This window comes from Schistocerca serialis, chromosome 7 (genome assembly GCF_023864345.2).
Source record: "Schistocerca serialis cubense isolate TAMUIC-IGC-003099 chromosome 7, iqSchSeri2.2, whole genome shotgun sequence".
Taxonomy (NCBI): Eukaryota; Metazoa; Arthropoda; class Insecta; order Orthoptera; family Acrididae; genus Schistocerca; species Schistocerca serialis.
The window spans coordinates 562,942,784-562,964,791 of record NC_064644.1 but is presented as its reverse complement, the minus strand read 5'-3'; the positions used below and the strand labels follow the sequence as shown (position 1 = coordinate 562,964,791).

The window sequence follows — 22,008 nt, the reverse complement described above, 5'->3', positions numbered from 1 at the left end:
CAGTTGTGTCCTGCATCTCTGACATACTGGGGGCTCCTCCCGACATAAGAGGAAGCTGTGTCTCAGTGGGCAATGTCCCACTCTAAGCTGAGTAAGGGCTACTTCTTCACACCGCCACAAGCAGAAGGAGGTGATCCATGGTCGCACTGAAGTTTTGATGGAATGCAGTTTATTGTTCCTCACTTCCAGCCACTGGAACACCCACAAACATATGGCCTTCCTGGTCATAAATGAAGTGACAGCCCACAGAGGGGCTGAACAGCTGGCAGGAGGAGATAGGAAGCAAGCATTCTTAGCAGCAGCATCAGAAAGTTTGTTACCCTGGATGCCTATGTGCCCTGGAACTCAGCAAAAATAATTTCCTTGTCCACCCTGGAATTTTCATTGTTTCATTGATGTTATAGTCATATGACACAACTTCTCTGTGTTTTGTGATGTGTATAATTTTACATTTCTGAACACTTAAATAAGTTGCCAATCTTTACACCACTTCAATATCTCATCAAAGTCTGACTGGAGATTGGTGAAGCTTTTTCAGATAGTACTTCAAAACCTGCATATTGAGTGTGAGATAAATATGGACTCACGGTGAGGCTGACCTGCTAAAATTCCTGGAATCTCTGAATAGCTTCTTCCAATTAAATTTTACAAGGTCCTAGTCCAAATCCCATGCCACTTTCCTTTTTTTTGATCTCATCCTCACCGAAGGCCAGCTACACTCTTCTGTCCACATTAAATATACCAACAACAGCAGTACTTAAATTTTGACAGTTGCCATCCTTTCCATGTCAAACATTCCCTCCCATACAGCCTTGGCGTCAGAGGCAAACGTATTTGTTTGAATGCAGACTCTTTACAGCAATACACCACCATTCTCACCTCAGCTTTCACTGCATGTGATTACCCCATCAGCCTCGTAAAAAAGCAGATTTCCTGGGCCATCACATCCAATCCTGGTACTACTGATCTCTCCACAAAACAGCTTCAGAGCAAACCATTGGTGACTCAGTATTATCCTGGTCTGGAATGCATTAATCAGCTACTTTGTCAGGGTCATGACTTCCTAAAATAATGTCCTGAAATGAGATCCATTCTGTCTGAAATTCTGTCCACCATGCCTAGAATAGCTTTCCATTGCACTCCCAATCTCCGCAATATTCTTGTCAGACCTCATGTTCCTCCTGCAACCATCTCCTACCCTGTGGCTCCTATCCCTGTGACCATTCCTGCTGCAAGACTTGCCCTATGCACCCTCCTACCACTACCTGTAATAGCCCTATAACTGGCAAAACATATGACCACCTGCAAAAAAACATATGTCATATACAAGCTCTTATGTAAACACTGTTCGGTTTTCTACATCGGCATGACTACCACCAAATTATCAATTAGGATGAATGAGCATAGGCAGAGGGTGTATACTGGCAACTCGTAATATCCTGTTGCAGAGCATGCTCTACAACATGACATTCATGACCTCGGCACCTGTTTCACCACACGCGCCATCTGGATTCTTCCTCCAGACACCAGTTTCTCAGAACTTCCGCAGGTGGGAACTAGCACTATAACATGTCCTTGGTTCTCGCCACCCACCTGGCCTTAATTTACATTAATTTATTCCTTCTCAGCATTTCTTCACTCTAACTACACTCTGCTTCATTCCGTTTCAGTTTTCTACATCTTTCATTGTCTTTCTTGTCTATTTTTCACATCTCCCTCCCACCTCTCTTACATATAATACCCTTATTTTCACTCTTATTAACTTGTGCACGATGTCTGTCTTGAATATTACCCTGTCTTCCACATTTAAGCTCCCAGGTTTTCAAATCTCATCCGATGCAGTCCCCAACAATCAGTCTTCCCTTCTCATTCCATACGCCAAGTCTCCCCCGACCCACAGTTCTGAGTGACTTTCCCGAAATCTACCCCTTTTCCTAGACCTCTCCAGTCCTTTTCCTTCACCCTTCTTCCTCCCCCTTCAACCTTTCTGCCTGAAGAAGGAGCCACTGGCTCCAAAAGCTTGCCAGTTACAACAATCCTTGTATGTCTGTGTTCTGCCGTCACTTGGTGAGTAGATTTTTATGTATCCAAATATATAATATTTATATTTGATCAACAATAAGCAATCATTACAATGATTCCATCTAAATTTAATTGAGTAAGTTAGTGATAAAGTTGCCATTCTGAAAAAAGCTGATGAGTCCTCAGTTTTATACGAGTTGTGGTCATAAAGTATGAGAATTGTTTAAATTCCAAACATTTTTATCTTGTTGGTCACATGTTCCTGATGTAGGTTTGCATTTTCTACTGTTTACAATTTTTAGTTTATCATCAGCAATCAAAAAGGTTATATACATGTTTTCGAGTGCTCGGTGAATTTTTACTTTTGACAAAGATGGACCAAAGAATTTCCATTAAATTTTGCTTGAAAAATGGAATAAAATGCAGCAGACAATAGTTTCCAAGTGGTATAAACATTTCAAATGGGTGATTCTTGAAATTTTCCCACATAAAGAGTATTCCACAATGTTTTGGGGTTTCAGCCAGATAACACTGACTTCTTGCCATTATATTTTGGCTGACAACCATTCAGCCATCTTAGATGAGTGTTATGCTCTGGAGGTTGGTGGACCACATTGCTAACTTTATACCAAAAGTAGGCATGAAGGCACATGCGCAAAGGCAGCCGGTACATGAACGACCTCTTTTGAGTTATATGCTCTCTTTGAATAATTGTCCACCTATGGTGTGCAGGTGCAGGTGTAATATGATATCACATGACTGCTCTATGTAAGAATGTGCACTTGGTCATAAAATGTTTTATTTTTGAACAAATTAAAGAAATCTTCTGGTGATACATGGATGATACTTTTGTAATGTGGTCCCACAGTGAAGAAGAACTGTCATGCTTTTGGCAGCATCTGAATTCTATCTATGAGAATATGAGATTTACAATGGATGTGGAGAAGGGCGGCTGTCTGTCATTTCCAGACTTTTGATAAGATGGAAAGAAGATGGATCATTGGGGCATTCCATTTACCACAAGGCCATGCTCACAAATCTGTATTTGGAAGCATCCAGTTGCCACTGCCCATCATATATTATGGGCGTCCTTCGAACATTGGTGCACTGGGCAAATGTTGTGTTGGATGGAGACAGCCTATCAAAGGATCTGGGACACCTACAATCAGTGTTCAAAGATAACGGATATTCTCTACATCAGATGATCAGCACAGTTTTAAGGAAGAAGAAATGTGACCATCAACATGAGCAAGAGGAGAAGGAGCTGATAAGTCCAGAGCATTCCTCCCATACATCAGCATTTCATCAAAATCAGGCAGAATCATAAGAAAGCATCGTGTCCAAGTAATAATTCGCCCACATAAAAAGACTTCTGCTCTTCTCAGTTTGGCAAAGGATGATCTGGGATTGCATAAACCTGGAATATAAAGAATATCTTGTCAGTGTGGAAAAGTCTACATTGGTAACATGGCGCACACAGTACATGAAAGTGCATTGAAGATGATTGCCACACTTGCCTTTCACAGCCCAGTGATTCTGCTATAGTGGAGCATTGTATTGCCACAGGACATTCCATAGATTACTCTGCCATAGAAATATTGGCCTCAACAAGATCCTTCTGGGATTCGATTATTAAGGAATTGATGAAAATACGTTTAGCACAAGATCTTACTAATCATGATAGCAGCTTTCAACGGGATAAGGTGCAGAACCCAGGAATTTCTTTAATTTCTTCAAAACGAAAACATTTTATGACCAATGTCTAGTGACATTTAATTTTGTTAATTTTGTCATCTGAATTTTTAACTCCACAAGTGCACATTCTGACAGAGAGCACTCTTGCAGTATCACATTACACAATGGCCTGCGTGCCACAGATCAAGCAGTATTTGAAGAGAGCATGTAACACAACAGAGGTCACTAGCACATAACTAGACAGAGGTCACTCATGAAGTGACTGCCTTGGTGCATGTTTGTGCCTATTTTTGGTATAAAGATAGTGACATGAACTACCAAACTCCAGTGCAACAGGAATCTTGTGTGTTCTATGCGAGGACGTTTTGCAAACAGTGATCCACATTAAAAAAGACATTGATCACAATCCAACAAAAGGTCTCTACACAAACATGGAACCAGATCCAGCCACCACTTACATCTCAATAGAAAAATCAAGCCAAAATAGTGTTTTATATAATGGAATTAAACTACCACAGGAGACCAAAGACAAAAGTAAATACATGCCCTCAGGAAGAGCCTAAAAATTATTTGTTTGAAAAGTGTTTTTGTACCTAAAATAATGTGTAAATTTTGTTGACAATTGTGCTAGTGAGTAATTACTGCAATTAAGAGAGGTTTTACAAAAACAGAACAGTGGAATACATTGTCCAAATGGATAACTCAGTAAGACAAGAAATGTATGCATACATTTATATGTGTAATTGTATTTTATGTATGTATGTGCTGATAACATCCATACAATTTATATTGTCTACCGATGTATAAATAAAACACTCACCTGAAGATAACTGAATGGTTGTCAGCTGAAATATCATGAAAGGAAGTTGACGTTATCTGGCTGCAATCCTGAAACTTCATGGAATATTTCAAAGAGGGTCAAGAAGATGTTGAAGACGATGATGACCCTGGATGCCCTAGCACATCAATTACTGATGACAAGAGGAAGAAATGAAGAAAATTGTGTTGGAAAATCATCAAATCACCATCAGAGTGGTTGGTGATGATGTCAGCATATCCTTTGCCTCATGACCAGCAATCTTTTCAGATGTTTTCGACATGAAATGTGTCGCAGTAAGTTTGTTCTGAAATTATTGAATTTTGACCAAAAACAATGTTGCGCAGACATCACTCAGGAATTGCTGAATGCAGTTGAGAATGATCCAGACCTCTAAAGAAGATTGTAATAGGTGACAAAACGTGGGCATGCCATCAAAACCAAGGGCTAATTCACCCAATAGAAACTGCCTGAAGAGCCAAGACCAAAAAAGGTTTGAAAACTTGATCACATGTAAAGGTTCTTCTCTCTCCATTTTCTTTTATTACAATGGGATAGTGCATTGTGAGTTCCTGCCTTATGCTAATACAGTCAGTAAGGAATACTACCTGGAAATTGTGTGGCATTTGTAAGAAGTAATCTAAAGAGAAGACCAGTATGATGGAAACTGCACCATGATAATGTTCCTGCCTAGTATTGTGCCTAGTATTGTAACTGTGTAGATCATAATTCTCAATGTTAGTTCATGACTTTTTGGCAAAAACATTACATTGGCTCAGCCACTACATTCATTGGGCATGGTTCTCTGCTACTTCTTTCTATTATGGACGCTGAAGAAAACCATGAAAGGTCATAATTTTGCCACCATTGATGAGACAAAAACAGAATCACTGAAGGGGCTGCACACCATAATGAAAAGTGATTTCCAGAAGTGCTTCCAAGATTGGACAAAGCACTGGCACTAGTGTATTATTACTGAGGGGGATTACTCCAAAGCGGCTAATTTGATGTTGTTGAATAAATATTCTTTAAGAAAAACATAAATTCCCAGTACTCTTAGATCACACCTCATATTTAGCTGTTGTTTATCTGCTATTATGTTCTTAATATTTACTTGATAACAATGATACTGACATGGGAATGGTCCAATAAGACATGTCGAAACCTATACTGAAATTTTTGGAAGACGACAATGAAAGAAATGCACTGCCTAGATTTTAGCTGCTAAGAGGCAATGCAAGTATTTTGTAAAAAATGTTGAAATTACACATTTTTGCTGCATGAAGAACAGCTTATAACAGTGGTTTGTATAGTCCTGCCCACCTAGCATGAATCACTCATGTCGTGCCATGTTGCAGAATTATCCAGAGTTCACGGACACCAATTTTAAGCACCTAAAGCCTGGTTTACAATGGAACAAATGGAAGTGAACACATGTGAACGAGCATTTGCAGAAAGGTCACTACCATTCGCTTGTATGTGGGTAGAATTGTTAATACTATAGGGAATGGAAGAGAACATGAAGTAGCGAACATTGCCTTTGAATGCTGTGCTATTAGATTTTAGTTTTTGGAGCTAATATTTGGCATACATTATACAACCACAATGTGAAACTTTGCTATTCAGTGAGGATTATTTTGCATGGCAAGAGCACTGTTCTTGTCAGTGTATGCAATATGGCACAGGGAAGGAAGAATTTATGACATGCATGGAGATCATGCTCTTTACACGGAACTGCATCTCCATCTCTCCTTAGCACTGGTCCAAAATTTTCCTTGTATGTCGACTGCCATTTTTCCCTGGCTTCTCATTACCATCAAGGGGAAATTTATAAACAGAACACCAATTACCAATGCTGAGAATCATTTCAAGAGGTGACACAGCTATTTTTTTCCCCCTACAACAAAAATGGTCTAGTGAAAAGTGCGTGCTTCATGACCCAGAGATCCGTTCAGACCGCAACTTTTTCACTATGATTTTTAACCAAGCATTCACTTCTCACAGATGTTGAAGTGGCCACAAAAGGCTAAACTGCAGGTCTCCACTTTCTGAATAGGTAACTGGGGAAGGTTATGGACACATAAGTAGCTGCACTGGCATTCAGTTGAAAGACCTGCAAGAGGCCTACCAGGTACACCAGATAGAATTCTCTTTTGCTAATGCTTGTTAGCTTGTTTGCTCCGGTGAAAACCTGGCTTAAACTATACAAACATTTTTTGAATACCTTCATATCGACAGATCAATTCTTGCACATGTAATTCTGATAAAAGTGGCTAGCAGAGAAAATGAAATCATAGCAGTGTTTGATGTCACAGTCGACTTCCATCAATGAGGACTTGTAATTTGTTGAAATGAAATGTGTCTTGCATTAATACATTTAATAATAATTCCTGTATGCCATTCCTTGTAATAATGTTTAAATATTGTACATTTGATTATCAGTGAAAGAGTTCTTTGTTTATTCCCTGTAGCCTTACAAAAATATGAAGTGTCTACTGAATGACTAAAAGAAACATTTTTCTTGCACTAGGCACACCGGACAAAGGAAAAATTGAAGCAGTCAGGCACTTAGCAGTAATCACTAGTTTTATTTAAACTGAACTGGGATGGAGTCACAAATGGTCCCAAGTGTTGTCCTGTTGCGCTGTATACCAGGCATACATGATCAAATTCATAAAGCATGGTGAAGAGAACTGGTAATGCACAAATGACTGGAGTTTAAGAATACTGTTCCGCTGATAAACCTGAAATGAGAGGGAGGTATCGGAAATGATGTTGTCTGATAATTTCCTGAAAAATGCTTTACACTGTCAAAAAAATTCTTAATCAAGAAGTTGAATCACACTAGTAGTTCCAGGCAGAATCCACATTACATCTTCAGATTTTTCATCATCCTCCACAAAAACAGAGGTGTTGTTATGTACAGACCATGAATCCAACAAAAACAATGCATTAGTATCTGCAGCTGGTAGGAATACGTGTTGAACAGAATGTTGAAAATTATTCTTCCTCATTTTTCCAGATTTTGATATGTCGATTACAAGATTTTTGCAACTAAATAGTCCATTTTTTATTTTTGGTCCTAGTTTGCATTGTGCTTCTTGAAGACTGATATACAGCTGTGGAAACTGTAAACCACTCATACTTATCACTGGCAATGTTATATATTAATATGTCACTGCACTCATTGATTGGGCAACCAACTCCATCTTTTTTTCACCCCGGTGTGCACACAGTTCTTTCATGAAACATAACTAACCAGTGTTACAAACAGCAGTTGTGGGGATAACGGCAACAGCTAAGAATTTCTCAGATAAGAATTGCTCTGTTGCATTGCCTATCACTGCCAGCTGCCCTACATGTTTACGTGGCGTAAACTTTGTAATTTTGCTACTTCCTATTTTGTACAATTTCTTGAACCTGTGTAGCCAGGTCAACAAAGCCTAGAAATTAGCAGTGTTCATGTCAGATGCAATTCAGAGGGGCCAGACTTAGGTGATTTTGGCTGGAAACCATGTTCTTCATATTTCATCATTGCTTAACTGAGAATGTTAGTGGGATTTCACCTTACTGTGGAACTGGAAGGAAAAAAAGGTACTATTAGCAGGTATGCCTTATGAAAGCACAATAAATATTAATTCAGCTTTATCTGTATTGTCAATACTTACCAGTACCACAAAAAGCAACTGGTAATTTGTAATAGATGTTGGCTGAGTGGCTAATTCGAGAGAACAGTAACTGTGTACTGTAGTGTCAGAGAAACTATCAACAAACACTAAACTGAAACATCCTTTACAAATTACGATCCAGTTGTGTCGGTTTTTCTATTAACAAATGTACTGCTGCCAGTAGGGGGTGTACATTTCTAGCACCACCTGATGAGCAACGTATTTGGCAATTTTCAGCTATTTTTTTAATACCTGCATTGCCTCTTTGCAGCTAATTGGGCATTTATTTCATTGTCTTCTTCCTGCATAAAAAATTTCAGGGTAGGTTTCGACATGTCTTATTGGACCATTCCCTTGTGAGCCCTATTTACAATATGGTACATCCCTAGTTGCCAAGAAGCTGAACACTGCTACTTGCAATGTAGCTAACAAAACTTTTCAATCCCTGAATCTAAATATTCAGGTAATTCATGGAAAGTGTGACTAATGAGATATATTATGTTTTTAATTTACTTTTGAACTGGTATGGATTGCCAACTTCTTGCTTTGTATTAGATGGAAGCTTATTGAATGTTTTACCACCAGAGTACATAAGCCCGTTCTGAACCCTAGACAAGGAGACATAGTCTGCACATGAATTATTTTTGTGCCTAGTATTGTAACTGTGTAGATCATAATTCATTTGAGGCATATTTTTATTATTGGCAACTAAAATCAGTAAGAAGTAAATGTATTGAGAAATGAGTAAAAGAATTTCAAGATCCTTAAAAAGGCTTCTGCAAGCTGTATGGTTATCTTCTATACACAATGTTCTTACTGATCACTTCTCTTGAATAAACACTTTATTTACATTAGGTTCACTGCACCAGAAAATGATTCCACACCACAAAATGATGCCACAAGACAACAGGGAATATAAATATGCTACATACGCCAACATTCTTGTCCTTCAAGTCAACACAGTGAGAGTTGCTTCTAAGAGCATAACACGTTGAAATGAGTTTCTTTATTAGTTCATCTATCAGTAAACTCCAAATACCTTAAAGAATTATGCTCCCATCAATAAAACAGCTTCAAACTTCTAATTACTTTATGAATGAGTTAATGTGTTAAATATTTGATGTTAAACATGTAAGTGAGGAAAAGTTTAGAAATTATGTTTATAGTTTTTTGAAAGTCAGTAAATGTTCTCATCATCAAACCCTGATTTTGTAAGGTCTCGGTAACTTGCACTCCGTTTCAAGCAAAAGTTAGTTTCTCACACATCTCAGTGTTTATGATGCCATATCTCTTGAACCCTGTGTTATATAACATTATAATTTTGCAGGTACATTCAGTGATATATGTGTATACTGACTGCAAAATTTACTGTGGTGGTATCTGTGTATACTGACTGCAAAATTTGTTGTGAACAGAGTTAGTTGCAAAGAAGTAATAAATTGAAACGTTATGCTTGATGCTGAATCCCATGTTGTTGTTGTTGTTGTTGTGGTCTTCAGTCCTGAGACTGGTTTGATGCAGCTCTCCATGCTACTCTATCCTGTGCAAGATTCTTCATCTCCCAATAACTACTGCAAGCTACATCCTTCTGAATCTGCTTAGTGTATTCATCTCTTGGTCTCCCTCTATAATTTTTACCCTCTATGCTGCCCTCCAATACTAAATTGGTGATCCCTTGATGCCTAAGAACATGTCCTACCAACTGATCCCTTCTTCTAGTCAAGTTGTGCCACAAACTTCTCTTCTCCCCAATCCTATTCAACACCTCCTCATTAGTTATGTGATCTACCCATCTAATCTTCAGCATTCTTCTGCAGTACCACATTTCAAAAGCTTCTATTCTCTTCTTGTCTAAACAATTTATTGTCCTTGTTTCACCTCCATACATGGCTACACTCCATACAAATACTTTCAGAAATGACTTCCTGACACTTAACTCTATACTCCCATTGCCAGTCTACATTTTATATCCTCTCTACTTTGACCATAATCAGTTATTTTTCTCCCCAAATAGCAGAACTCCTTACTACTTTAAGTGTCTCATTTCCTAATCTAACACCCTCAGCATCACCAGACTTAATTTGACTACATTCCATTATCCTCGTTTTGCTTTTGTTGATGTTCATCTTATATCCTCCTTTCAAGACACTATCCATTCCGTTCAACTGCTCTTCCAAGTCCTTTGCTGTCTCTGACAGAATTACAATGTCATTGGCGAACCTCAAAGTTTTTATTTCTTCTCCATGGATTTTAATACCTACTCCAAATTTTGCTTTTGTTTCCTTCACTGCTTGCTCAATATACAGATTGAATAACATCGGGGAGAGGCTACAACCCTGTCTCACTCCCTTCCCAACCACTGCTTCCCTTTCACGCCCTTCAACTCTTATAACTACCATTTGGTTTCTATACAAATTGTAAATAGCCTTTCACTCCCTGTATTTTACCCCTGCCACCTTCAGAATTTGAAAGAGTGTATTCCAGTCAACATTGTCAAAAACTTTCTCTAAGTCTACAAATGCTAGAAATGTAGGTTTGCCTTTCCTTAATCTAGCTTCTAAGATAAGTCATAGGGTCAGTATTGCCTCATGTGTTCAATATTTCTATGGAATCCAAACTGATCTTCCGCTAGGTCGGCTTCTACTAGTTTCTCCATTCGTCGGTAAAGAATTCGCGTTAGTATTTTGCAGCCGTGACTTATTAAACTGATAGTTCGGTAATTTTCACACCTGTCAACACCTGCTTTCTTTGGGATTGGAATTATTATATTCTTCTTGAAGTCTGAGGGTATTAGCCTGTCTCATACATCTTGCTCACCAGATGGAAGAGTTTTCTCAGGACTGGCTCTCCCAAGGCCGTCAGTAGTTCTAATGGAATGTTGTCTACTCCCGGGGCCTTGTTTCGACTCAGGTCTTTCAGTGCTCTGTCAAACTCTTCACGCAGTATCATATCTCCCATTTCATCTTCATCTACATCCTCCTCCATTTCCATAATATTGTCCTCAATCCTGAATCCCATATACAGCGAAAATGGAAAATGTAGTAAACTTTTTCCTGTCATCATCTGTGTGTATGTGTGTGTGTGTGTGTGTGTGTGTGTGTGTGTGTGTGTGTGTGTGTGTGAGTGTGTGTGTGTGTGTGTGTGTGTGTTAGCAGTAAAAAATTTGAAAATAGGAAATTATGTGTTAAGTATGTCAGAAGATACTAAATGGTTTCATTCTCAAGTACTGGATGAATATAGTCCCGCTATTTTTGGGTCGTGAGCTAGCCTTCCTCAAGATATATATACACAGTTTCTAAGTATAGTACTTGTCTTACTGTGTTAAACCTGTAATCTTAACGACTAGATTATGACAGCATTTTAAATTTTTAAATTAACTCAATAATTATATTAAATACTGAAAATAAATTTTTTGTTGCTCCTGGGAGCCATTTTATAGGCAACCTGAACTGGATATACGTTACTATTCCCTGGGTCCCTAAGTAATATAGTTCTGTTGACTCCATTGTGTCTGTGTCTGCTAACCTATTATCTAGCTGGAGCCTAAGTAAATTTACACAGTGTGTGTCTTTTATTGTATGGGCATTAATGACTACTTCTGGTAGTAACATGTCTTTTATAGCTGTTGTGAAAATGCATAATATAATCCTTTGTAAGATCAGAACTTAAACTGTTAGCTGTGAATCACTTGTACACATGTTCAGCTATCAGTTGAGTTGTGCCTGCAGAGTTTGAGTTTGGGCCCTTGATTATTAGATTTGCATCATAAGCAAACCATTCCTATTAGAGATATTTTCTTGAGTCCCTATTTCATTTTGATCACATTAATAATGTATCAAATTATTTTTGCCTTATCTATGGAGTGTTTTAATTTGTCAGTGTAGTACTACATTTTGCTCTTTTAGTGACAGACTAGAGAATTTTCCAAAACTGATCATAATGGAGTTTGAAATCTTGATTATTGCTTGTTGTCTAAACTGTGTAGATGTCTCTCTTCCTAGAACATAATACTTTAGTCATAGGAGATAGTGACAGACTAGAGAATTTTCCAAAACTGATCATAATGGAGTTTGAAATCTTGATTACTGCTTATTGTCTAAACTGTGTAGACATCTCTCTCCCTAGAAAATAATACTTTAGTCATAGGAGATATGCATCACTTATTCTTGCTTCTGTTCTATTTGTAATAGTTGAAAACAATGCTCAAAGTTCCACAGGAATATGTTAAGAAACAGTTAAACTTTTTGTCAATGGTATCTGCTTTATAAATTTCTCCCAGCATTCTTCTTTTCATTTCTCTGTAAACATTGTAAACAAGGCATTGTTTATTATTCACGATAAAGTACTTTTCTTCTGTTATTTGAACCTAACTGATCAGTAAATATTATTGTTATCATCTGACCATCACGGTCAGATAAACATTGACTGTTCATTATATAGCTAAATCGCTGCAGGCTTCTGCAATTAGCTATGTGGGTATTCTCTTACCAGAAGCATTAAGATGTAAACCATGTCATCTATAATGCAAGTGAATGAGTGATTTAGCAAACTCTACAACAACAATAACAACATTAACACATTCCCCAGACTGCTTCATCCAATGTTTATCATATTGCCTAAAGAGTGACACAGAAACATAACAAGATGGAACTCTCCATCTGCTACTGTTGTACTCCTACAGATAACTATAATTTTTTCAAACAATGGAAAATCCAGGATGGAATAATGACAATATTATGAAAGGATATTTTACTACTCACCACAGTCGAAATGCTGAGTTGCGATTAGGTATGACAAAAAGACTGTCAAACATGTACGCTTTTGGTCAAAAATGCTGCCGCTGGAATTAGACAACACACACACGCACACGCGCGCACCCACCCACCCACCCGCCCACACACACACTACACACAGCCACAGTCTCTGGCTGCCAAGGCCAGATTCATCTAATGGACATAGCTGAATGAGCTAATCATTAGTTTTGAGAGAATGCATACCACTCAGTAAATAACTACATTTGTGTTTTTGAAAACTAATTGACTTAAAAGATAATCATAACTAAACCAATTTTCAATTCACAGCAGTAAAATATGATGGAGAAACAGTCTTTGTTGCAGGGTTGTAATTATTGTTATTTACCAGTGACGCATTTCACCTAATTCAGGCATCTTCAGATCAGGTGATGTTAAATGATGGTAGGTACATGGGATACTGAGCATACAAAGTGTTCCAGCAGATAACTGCTCTTGACAAATATTCCCAGCTCATATCAGCCAATCTTAATGTACCTTATCAGGCAAAATGCATCACTGGTAAATAAATAATAATTACAACCCTGCAATCATGACTGTTTGTCTCTTCACTTGTAATTAATTCAGACACATACAATTTTATTTTTGCCATTCATGCCATTTACTTGCTTAATTATAAAAGTCCACAGTATGCTTCTGTTGGCTCCATTTTTCTGAACCAAATGACACCCTCTAGGACTGAATTAATAACTAATTATAAGAATCTACAGAAATTGTGCCTGTAGATTGTTAATTCAAACTGAGGCATGACAAATAATTTTGTAATTTTTTTTACATTGTTAACCGACCATACACACTGCAATCTATCAAAAGCCTGAATAATCACCTTTAGCAGTGTGAGATGTGTGCAGGAAGAGAGTCAGTAAGTTTTTGGAAGGTACCAACAGGGACGTGATGCTATGTCGAATCCAGTGCCATGGAAAGCTGTGCTACGTTTATCAGGTGAGAATCCATGATGTGAACAGCCTCATCGAGTTGGTCCCACAGATTCTCAATTGGGTTTGAATCCAGGGAGTATGGTGTCCAGAGACATACAGTAAACTCATCCTGGTGCCCTTTAAACCCTGCACCTACAATGGGAGCTGAGTGACACATTGCACTGCTGGTAGTTGTCATAGTGTTAATGAAGAACAAACTGCATCTTGTGGTGGACATGGTCACCAAGGATAGATTCATACTTGTATTGATCCATTGTACCTTCCATAAAGATTAGATCACACTGGGAATGCTCTCTGGCCCGGACCCTTCCATCGATTGTTACAGAGCGTTTGCTTTCAGACATTTCACACTTTACACACAACTGCCATCTGTCCAATGAAGCTAGAAAAAAGATACATCTGAAAAGGCCATCTGTTGCCTCTCAATGGACATCCAATGGTGGTACTGGTATGCAAATTCCAGCCTTCATTGCTGATGAACAGCAGTCAGCATGGGTGCTTGAACTAGGTGCCTGTTGTGGAGGCCTATATACAGCAATGTTCAGTGAATGGTCATTGAGAAGACACTGCTGGTTGCCCTTGGTTCGTCTGGGCAGTCAGTTGCTCAGCATTGGCACCTCTATTCATACACATCTCCATAGCCATCATTCACCCCTGTCATCTATAGCCGATGGTGCACAACAGTTGCCCTGGAGCCGGTTTTGGATACCTGCCAATTTGCCGTGCATGGTATACTTTAACCACAGCAATGCATGAACAGTTTACAAGCTTACCCATTTGGATATTCTTCCAAAGTTGGCACAAAAGCCAACGATCATGCCCTTTTGAATGGCATATAAATCATTCCATTTCCATATCATGACAATGACTGCGCTGTTTTCTGTGTCATCCCCCAACACATTTCACATACCCTCCTCTGCTAGTACTGTCACCTGCTGTCTGTGAGTGATTATTGCACACTGACAGCAAACACAGGTATTGGTCACATTAATGTGACTGGACTGTGTATTATGTGAAATAAAATCTTCAGTCTGTGTTTGGGAATCTTGTTGTTGTTGTGGTCTTCAGTCTAGAGACTGGTTTGATGCAGCTCTTCATACTACTCTATTCCGTGCAAGCGTCATCTCCAAGTAACTACTGCAACCTACATCCTTCTGATGCAGCTTTGTGTATTCATCCCTTGGTCTCCCTCTACAATTTTTACCCTTCATTCTTCACTCCAGTACTAAATTGGTGATCCCTTGATGTCTCAGAACGTGTCCTACCAACCAATCTCTTCTTTTATTCCTATTCTCCCCAATGCTATTCAGTACCTCCTCATTAGTTATGTGATCTATCCACCTAATCTTCAGCTTTCTTCTGTAGCACCTCATTTTGAAAGGTTCTATTCTCTTCTTGTCTAAACTATTTATTATCCATGTTTCACTATCATATATGGCTACACTCCATACAAATACTTCCAGAAATGTCTTCCTGACACTTAAATTTATACTTTATGTTAGCAAATTTCTCTTCCTCAGAAACACTTTCCTTGCCCGAGCCAGTTTACATTTTACATCCTCTCTACTTTGACCATCATCAGTTATTTTGCTTCCCAGATAGCAGAACTTATATTCTACTGCAAGTGTTTCATTTCCATCATCTGATTTAATTTGACTACATTCCATTATCCTCGTTTTGTTTTTGTTGATTTGGGAATCTTAGCAGTACCATGATGCAGTACCTCCCATTGTAAGTTGTTACTGATTTTGTATGAGTCCCCATAAGTAATCACCACGATGACGTCGTAATGAAAATTCGCACCTTGCATCATGGAAACTGTGTAAAAGTTTGCAGTTAACAATCAACAAGCTTATTCATTTGTGAGAGTTCGCGACCACTCGGACCTGTTGTGTAGTGAAATGAATGAAAGTCAATCTGTCTTCCAAACTGCTTCAATTAACATCTAGTGTCATTCTAACATCTAAGTGTCATTCAGTACTTTTGTAAACTTTTTTGGCTGATAAGAATAAGAGCTATATTCAATAGTTTGAACCTTATACATGTGTTACTGACTCGTGCCATACTAAATGTTTATAATGACTTTAATAGAGAACTGTGTTGATATGGCAATGTTTTTATGAATTAAGATTGGAGGAAGGATGAAGTCTATGATATATGTTGCCACTGAACTGTCACTGATTGTATGGACTAGCTTTGCTTTAGTGATATACAAACAGAAGAGTTAAAAAGTTGGTCGTCATCCAGAAAGTCAATTTAAATTTAATAAATGTGTGAACAAGGAAACTAAAAACAGTGGTGTTAGATTCACTGTTGTTTAACACAATTCAAGACCTATAAACTTTCCAGTTTTGAGGCAATGAACTTGTAGTGAAACCAAGAAGAGGCTAAAACCTGGTTAGTCCCATGATAGCACCATCTGCACACAAGTGCGAGGAGTATTCTCAGCATTGTGCCGGATGTTATCCTCACTTGCATAATTAAGATTACAGCCCAAGCTGTTATAAGCACACGTACAATTACTAGACGATTTTTCCCAAAGTCGTTTCCTAAAGAGCCTAAAATTACAGGTGACATAACAGAGCACTCCACTTGGCTTTAAAATACTAGTTACCTGGTAGTTACTTCACAAAGAGTTTCCAATGAGTCCTGGTATTCCCTAACTGTGACTTCTATCGAGCAATAACACCTTCTTGATTTTCTTAAAACTTTTCCCCTACACATAGCTTGCACATTATGCTCCTTGTGTCAAATTGCTGCACAACTTCTTGGGTTGTCTGAATGCTTTTCTCATCAGTCTTAAAAGCATTGACCCTATTGGAGACAGCTACACTTGAGCAAAAGACTTAAAACATCTCCTGTATATTTTCTCACATTTAGAGGGTTTAAATTTAACTGAGACTTCTGGTTTAAGCCTAACATTACTACTGCAGCCTGCAAAACTGCCAGATCTACTTGCACTACTCCCAAATCAGTTTGAAGTTTCAACCAATAGTTTTTATTAAATACATACATATTTCTGTGTTAGTTTTACAGCGTTAAATTTAGCTGGAGAAAACCAAAATAGTTTATGTCAGTTTAAATAAGAATTAAGTATTAAAACTGTTCCAAACAGCTGGATCAATATGTTAATGTGTAACTTCACTTGATTTCATATTGCTGAATTTTTTACTTAATTAAAAGATGTACAGATGATGCATGAATTTAAAAAAATAAAAGAAAGTATTTGATAAAAAGACTTTTGTTTTATGTTACTGTCTGTTGTTCACTACACCTGCAGATAATTTTTCAGTCATATTGTTAAGGATATTTTTATCAGAAATTTTCAATACTTTTATTAACTGTACTTGCCACTCAACTGAGCTATGAGAGAAAACATTGCAAAAATTATGTCATAGCATTACTGCCAAGAAAAATAATTAAAAAAGTATATGTAATATGACAATAATCTATTAGTGAAACATGAAGTAATGATAATACTGGTACTATTAGTCTGGATGGGATATTTTCTACGTATCTAATACTGGATATTACTTTTTACTTTATCTGTAACAAGTAATCACTAATAACAAAAATGTTTTGTAATTCACCATATATTATGAAATGGTGATATGATAAACTGACATGTTTGCTAAGGTACTATATGTTCCACATGTTAGAATTAAAATCCATATGGGAGGAAAAGCTAAGAAATGGCTGGCTGAATTCTTCACTGACACCCTGCTGACTGGTCAACTTTCATAGGAGTTTAAAAAGGCATAGTTAATATCTGTTCTGAAACCTGACAAACCCAGCAACATTGTAGAAAGCTATTGCCCCATTGCCCTACTTAGTTGCTGCTTTTTGAAAGGTTAGTATATAACAGAATAAATAGAGCTATCCTAGAGAATGTCCCAGTCGATCAGGCAGACTTCAGACCAGGGCATAGCTTCTTCGACCAAGTATGGTCTCTCACATCCTTCATGGAGTCAGGATACAAAATGAAGCAGAAAACATCTGTGGCATTTGTTGATCTAACTGCCTCCTTTGACACTGTGTGAAGGGAAGACCTTTACAAATTTCTCTGCATCATATCCTGCAGACAATGACTCAACTGATTAACAGCATGCTAGAAGTTCCAGGTAATCACTGGAAGCAACATAAGTAAGGAGAGGAAGCTAAACAATGTATTTCCCCAAGGATCAGTTCTCTCACCATTACTGTTCAATCTATATCTATCTGATCTACCTGACAATTCGTCCAGAAAATTCTGCTATGACAATGACCTGGCTCTAGTTGCACAACACCAGGAAATGAAGACAACAGAAGACATTCTAACCAATGACCTGTCTGTATTAGCTTATTACTTCAAAATCTGGAGACTCCACCAAAGTGTGAGTGAACCAGAAGTGTGTTGCTTCCATTTAAATAATCAGTTGGTGACTGTAAAACTGGAAGTAAGTTTCAGAGACAGAATTCTTCACCATAATTGGAACCCAAAATATCTTGGTGTCATCCTGGACCATACACTATGCTTCAAACGACACCTTCTTAACTTAGCTCAAAAGTTGAGGAAACAACATCCTCCCTAAGCTATGCGGAGCTACCTGGGGATCTTCAGCAACAACCCTGCGATCTTCAGCTCTGGGCTTGGTGGACTTAAGTGCTGAGTATTGTGCACCTGTTTGGATGAACAGTCATCATACAAGGCTTGTTGCCACCCAGCTGAATATGACAATGTGCATTATATCTGGTGCAATCAGATCTACTCCAGTTTATTGGCGTCCACTGTTAACCAGTATAATGCCTCCTGATCTACACAGATGTACTGTCCTTATGAGGGGATTCCACAAGATCTCCAGGAATTCTAACCTACCCATGCATAGCGACCTGCCACTTTTAAATTGTAAGAGGCTGAAATCATGCCATCCAACTCTGTGCAATGCCACTGACATGGTTGCTAAGGATTTCAAACCCCTTGAAGAATGGAAAGGTTGGTGGGAAGCAGTGACAGATGTGCACCTGCATAACATCTTCTCAGGTACTAAACTTCCAACTGGATTTGACCTATCACACAAGACCTGAATTACTCTAAACAGAATCCATACTGGCCATGGCCGATGCAGGGGATGCTCTCTTTAAGTGGAAGAAGCTGCCTTATTCCGCCTGTGACTGTGGGGCTCCATGCCAGACTGTTCACCACATTGTCAGTGAATGCAGGATTCAAGCCTACCAAGGTGTTGAGGACTTCCTGCTAGCAATTCCAGATGCAGTGGGCTGGATTGAAAGACTGGATACTCAGTTGTAAAGTCAAACTTAAGTTTCTTGTGTGTAAATATGTACATATGTATATGTAATTTATTTTTATGATATGTCTGTATTAGCCATACGCTAAATAAAAAGCAACTTTCTGACAATACTCAGAGTATTTTGTTTTCACACTGTTGAACTTCATTTCATCTAAATGTGTCTCTAATTATTCACAGACTGTGCAACATACTATCTGTGTTGTGAAAGGATAATATAGAAAATAATACTGACAAAACATTTTAAAAATTACTGTATATGAACAACTTTGTTATTGGCTTCTTTGTTACCAGCTTCCATCTTACCTCGGTAAATGTTCCTTCTGTCACAGAGTGGATCTTCATAATGCCCATTCCAATAATGACACATACAGGGAAGACACCAATAGCCCATCCAACACCATCTGCCCATCTTGGATACTTGTAATCTCCATAACTCACTGGAGCATACTCAATCCAATTGAAGAACAAAATGAACTACAAAAAAGGTTAATATATAAAAATTAATCTTGTCACTATAACATAGAAATTACAATTTTACACTTACAGTTTAAAAAATACTCATGTCATTTTTATGAATTCCAGCAATAACAGTTTAACTATAACATGTTCATAAGTGTTAGAATGGAAGTGGCAATGTAGGTTTATATTACAGCTATGGTATTTAAGTTATCCCTGTAGCTATCTCATTGTTATTGTTAAATATACACAAAATGCTTGATAATAAACAGTTACTGAATTGCAATTTTCTTGTTAGTATTTTTCACTTCCAAACAAAACATTTTCTCATTTTCTAGTATATATGCTCTAATTTCAAAATGTTCATGCTTTAACTTTGTTTATATCTTTTGCTAGAAAATTCCTCTACTTACATTTTATTTTAACCCAAGCTATACTTATTATATCTCAATAGGTACTGGGTGGTTATAATTAAAGTGCAGCTGGTCACAGAGATCCAGTGTGGGCTGCAATTATCCTATGGCAACGGAACTTGGTGGATATGCTAATGTGTTAATGCCCACCTGATTTATGCTGAAAAAATATTAGTTAAAATACTGACCACCAGGTGCAATCTGGCACTGTAAACTGTTTGTATGACACCATGACATCTACACTGTCATTCCACAAGCCGAAGGTGAGTGAACAGAATGGCTATTGAAAAGTGAGACCATCCACTGTTAGTGAAACTGTTTTATGTGAACAGCAGCAATTGTAGTGCTACATTGAGAGAGTATCACTGACTGAAAGGTCTGAGCACAGACCCAACATGGTATACAGAAAAAGATAATGAAATTTGAAAACACTGGTCAGTGGTAGGGGCCCTATCCCAGTGGAAGTTAGTGATGAGGTTGCTGTTGCTGTAACCGACTGTGCAGCATGTACCCCTGACAGAGCTAGTGCTTGTGCAGTGTCACAAAAATTGTCCATCCCATGATCAACAGTATGGAAAGTTTTGCAATATATTTTGCACTGGCACCTGTAGAAGATCCAAATGGCGCAGCAACTAAAACACCATGATCCACTGCAAAATTATGAATCTGCTCTTCTGTTTGTGGCACGGACTCGCATCACTGACCGAACAATATTCTATGGAGCGATAAGGCACGTTTTACACTACAGGGTGCACTGAATACATGGAATTGCCAAATTTGACATAATGTTAGACCACATGCTGTGCGCGAAGAGCTACGACACTGTGACTGTGTGGCGTGTATTCACAAGCACCCTCATTCCCAGTCTGTTCATCTTTGAAAAGAATACCCCTAGATGACCTGCCACGTCTGCATGTTACTGAAAGCTTCTTGCACAGCATGTGATTCCTGCTTTATAAGAGCGCCACTGTGTGGAAACCACTGCTCTCATGCAAGGCTGGACAACACCTCACATTGCTCACCAAGTGAAAGACCCACCTAATGCAACCTTTCATGAACATGGTATCTCCAGAGGTTTTCCAGCATGGCCTTCATGATCACCTGATCTAAATCTATTTGACTTTTGTCTCTGGGGATACCTGAAAGATCCCATTTATAGGACACGTTCAGAATCTGCCTGGTCCAAAGGCCAGTATACAGGAACATTTTGCTTACTTTCCACTGGGACTGCTGTGAGCAACTGTTGATCATGTCATTTTATGAATTCAGCACCTTATCAACATCTTCAGTGTTCATACTGAACAAAGAGTGTAAGTGGCAGTTAATAACAAAATCAACATTATGCCTTTCTCACTTGTTCGACCTTTCCTGCCCGTGTCCTATTCCATTACAAATAGAAACATTTGTAAATGTCTTTCTTGCATTCACAGCAGCAGATTTGCATCTGGAGGCCAAAATTCAAACAAATTTTTTTGCCGTGGTAAATCACATTATCATATTTACCAAGTTTTCCGTCATATGATAATTACAATACCAGGCCGTGCGGGTAGCTGCACTTTAATTATAACTACTCAGTACCTCCTGTATTATCAGTTGGCAACACTTGCTCTGTTAAATCACTTCAATATTTTAATTTTGGCTTTTATATTCTAATGTTTGCATTTCATTTCCTTCATTTTCATTTTCTTGTACCTCTCTAGTGACATGCATCATAGTTGTTTTGTGTTTTATATGCTAAGTCTACCATGTTTTTATGCACTATTTTCTGCAGGTCTCAAAGAAGTACATGTTTCTATTATACTTAATATTTCTCCATCTACATACATTCTTTGCAAGCCACCATATGGTGCTTGGTTGGTTTGGGGAGAGGGGACCAAACAGCGAAGATATTGGTCCCGTA

At 38.2% G+C, this 22,008-nt stretch overlaps 1 protein-coding gene across 1 annotated transcript in view; it reads right to left on the bottom strand.

Moving 5' to 3' along the window:
* LOC126413249 (sodium- and chloride-dependent glycine transporter 2-like) overlaps positions 1–22,008 on the bottom strand; it is a 513,853-nt gene that overhangs the window by 16,738 nt on the left and 475,107 nt on the right. Inside the window, exon 10 of the mRNA XM_050083149.1 lies at positions 19,543–19,713. Coding sequence (XP_049939106.1) covers positions 19,543–19,713 — 171 coding nt within the window. The remainder of the gene's footprint in view (positions 1–19,542; positions 19,714–22,008) is intronic.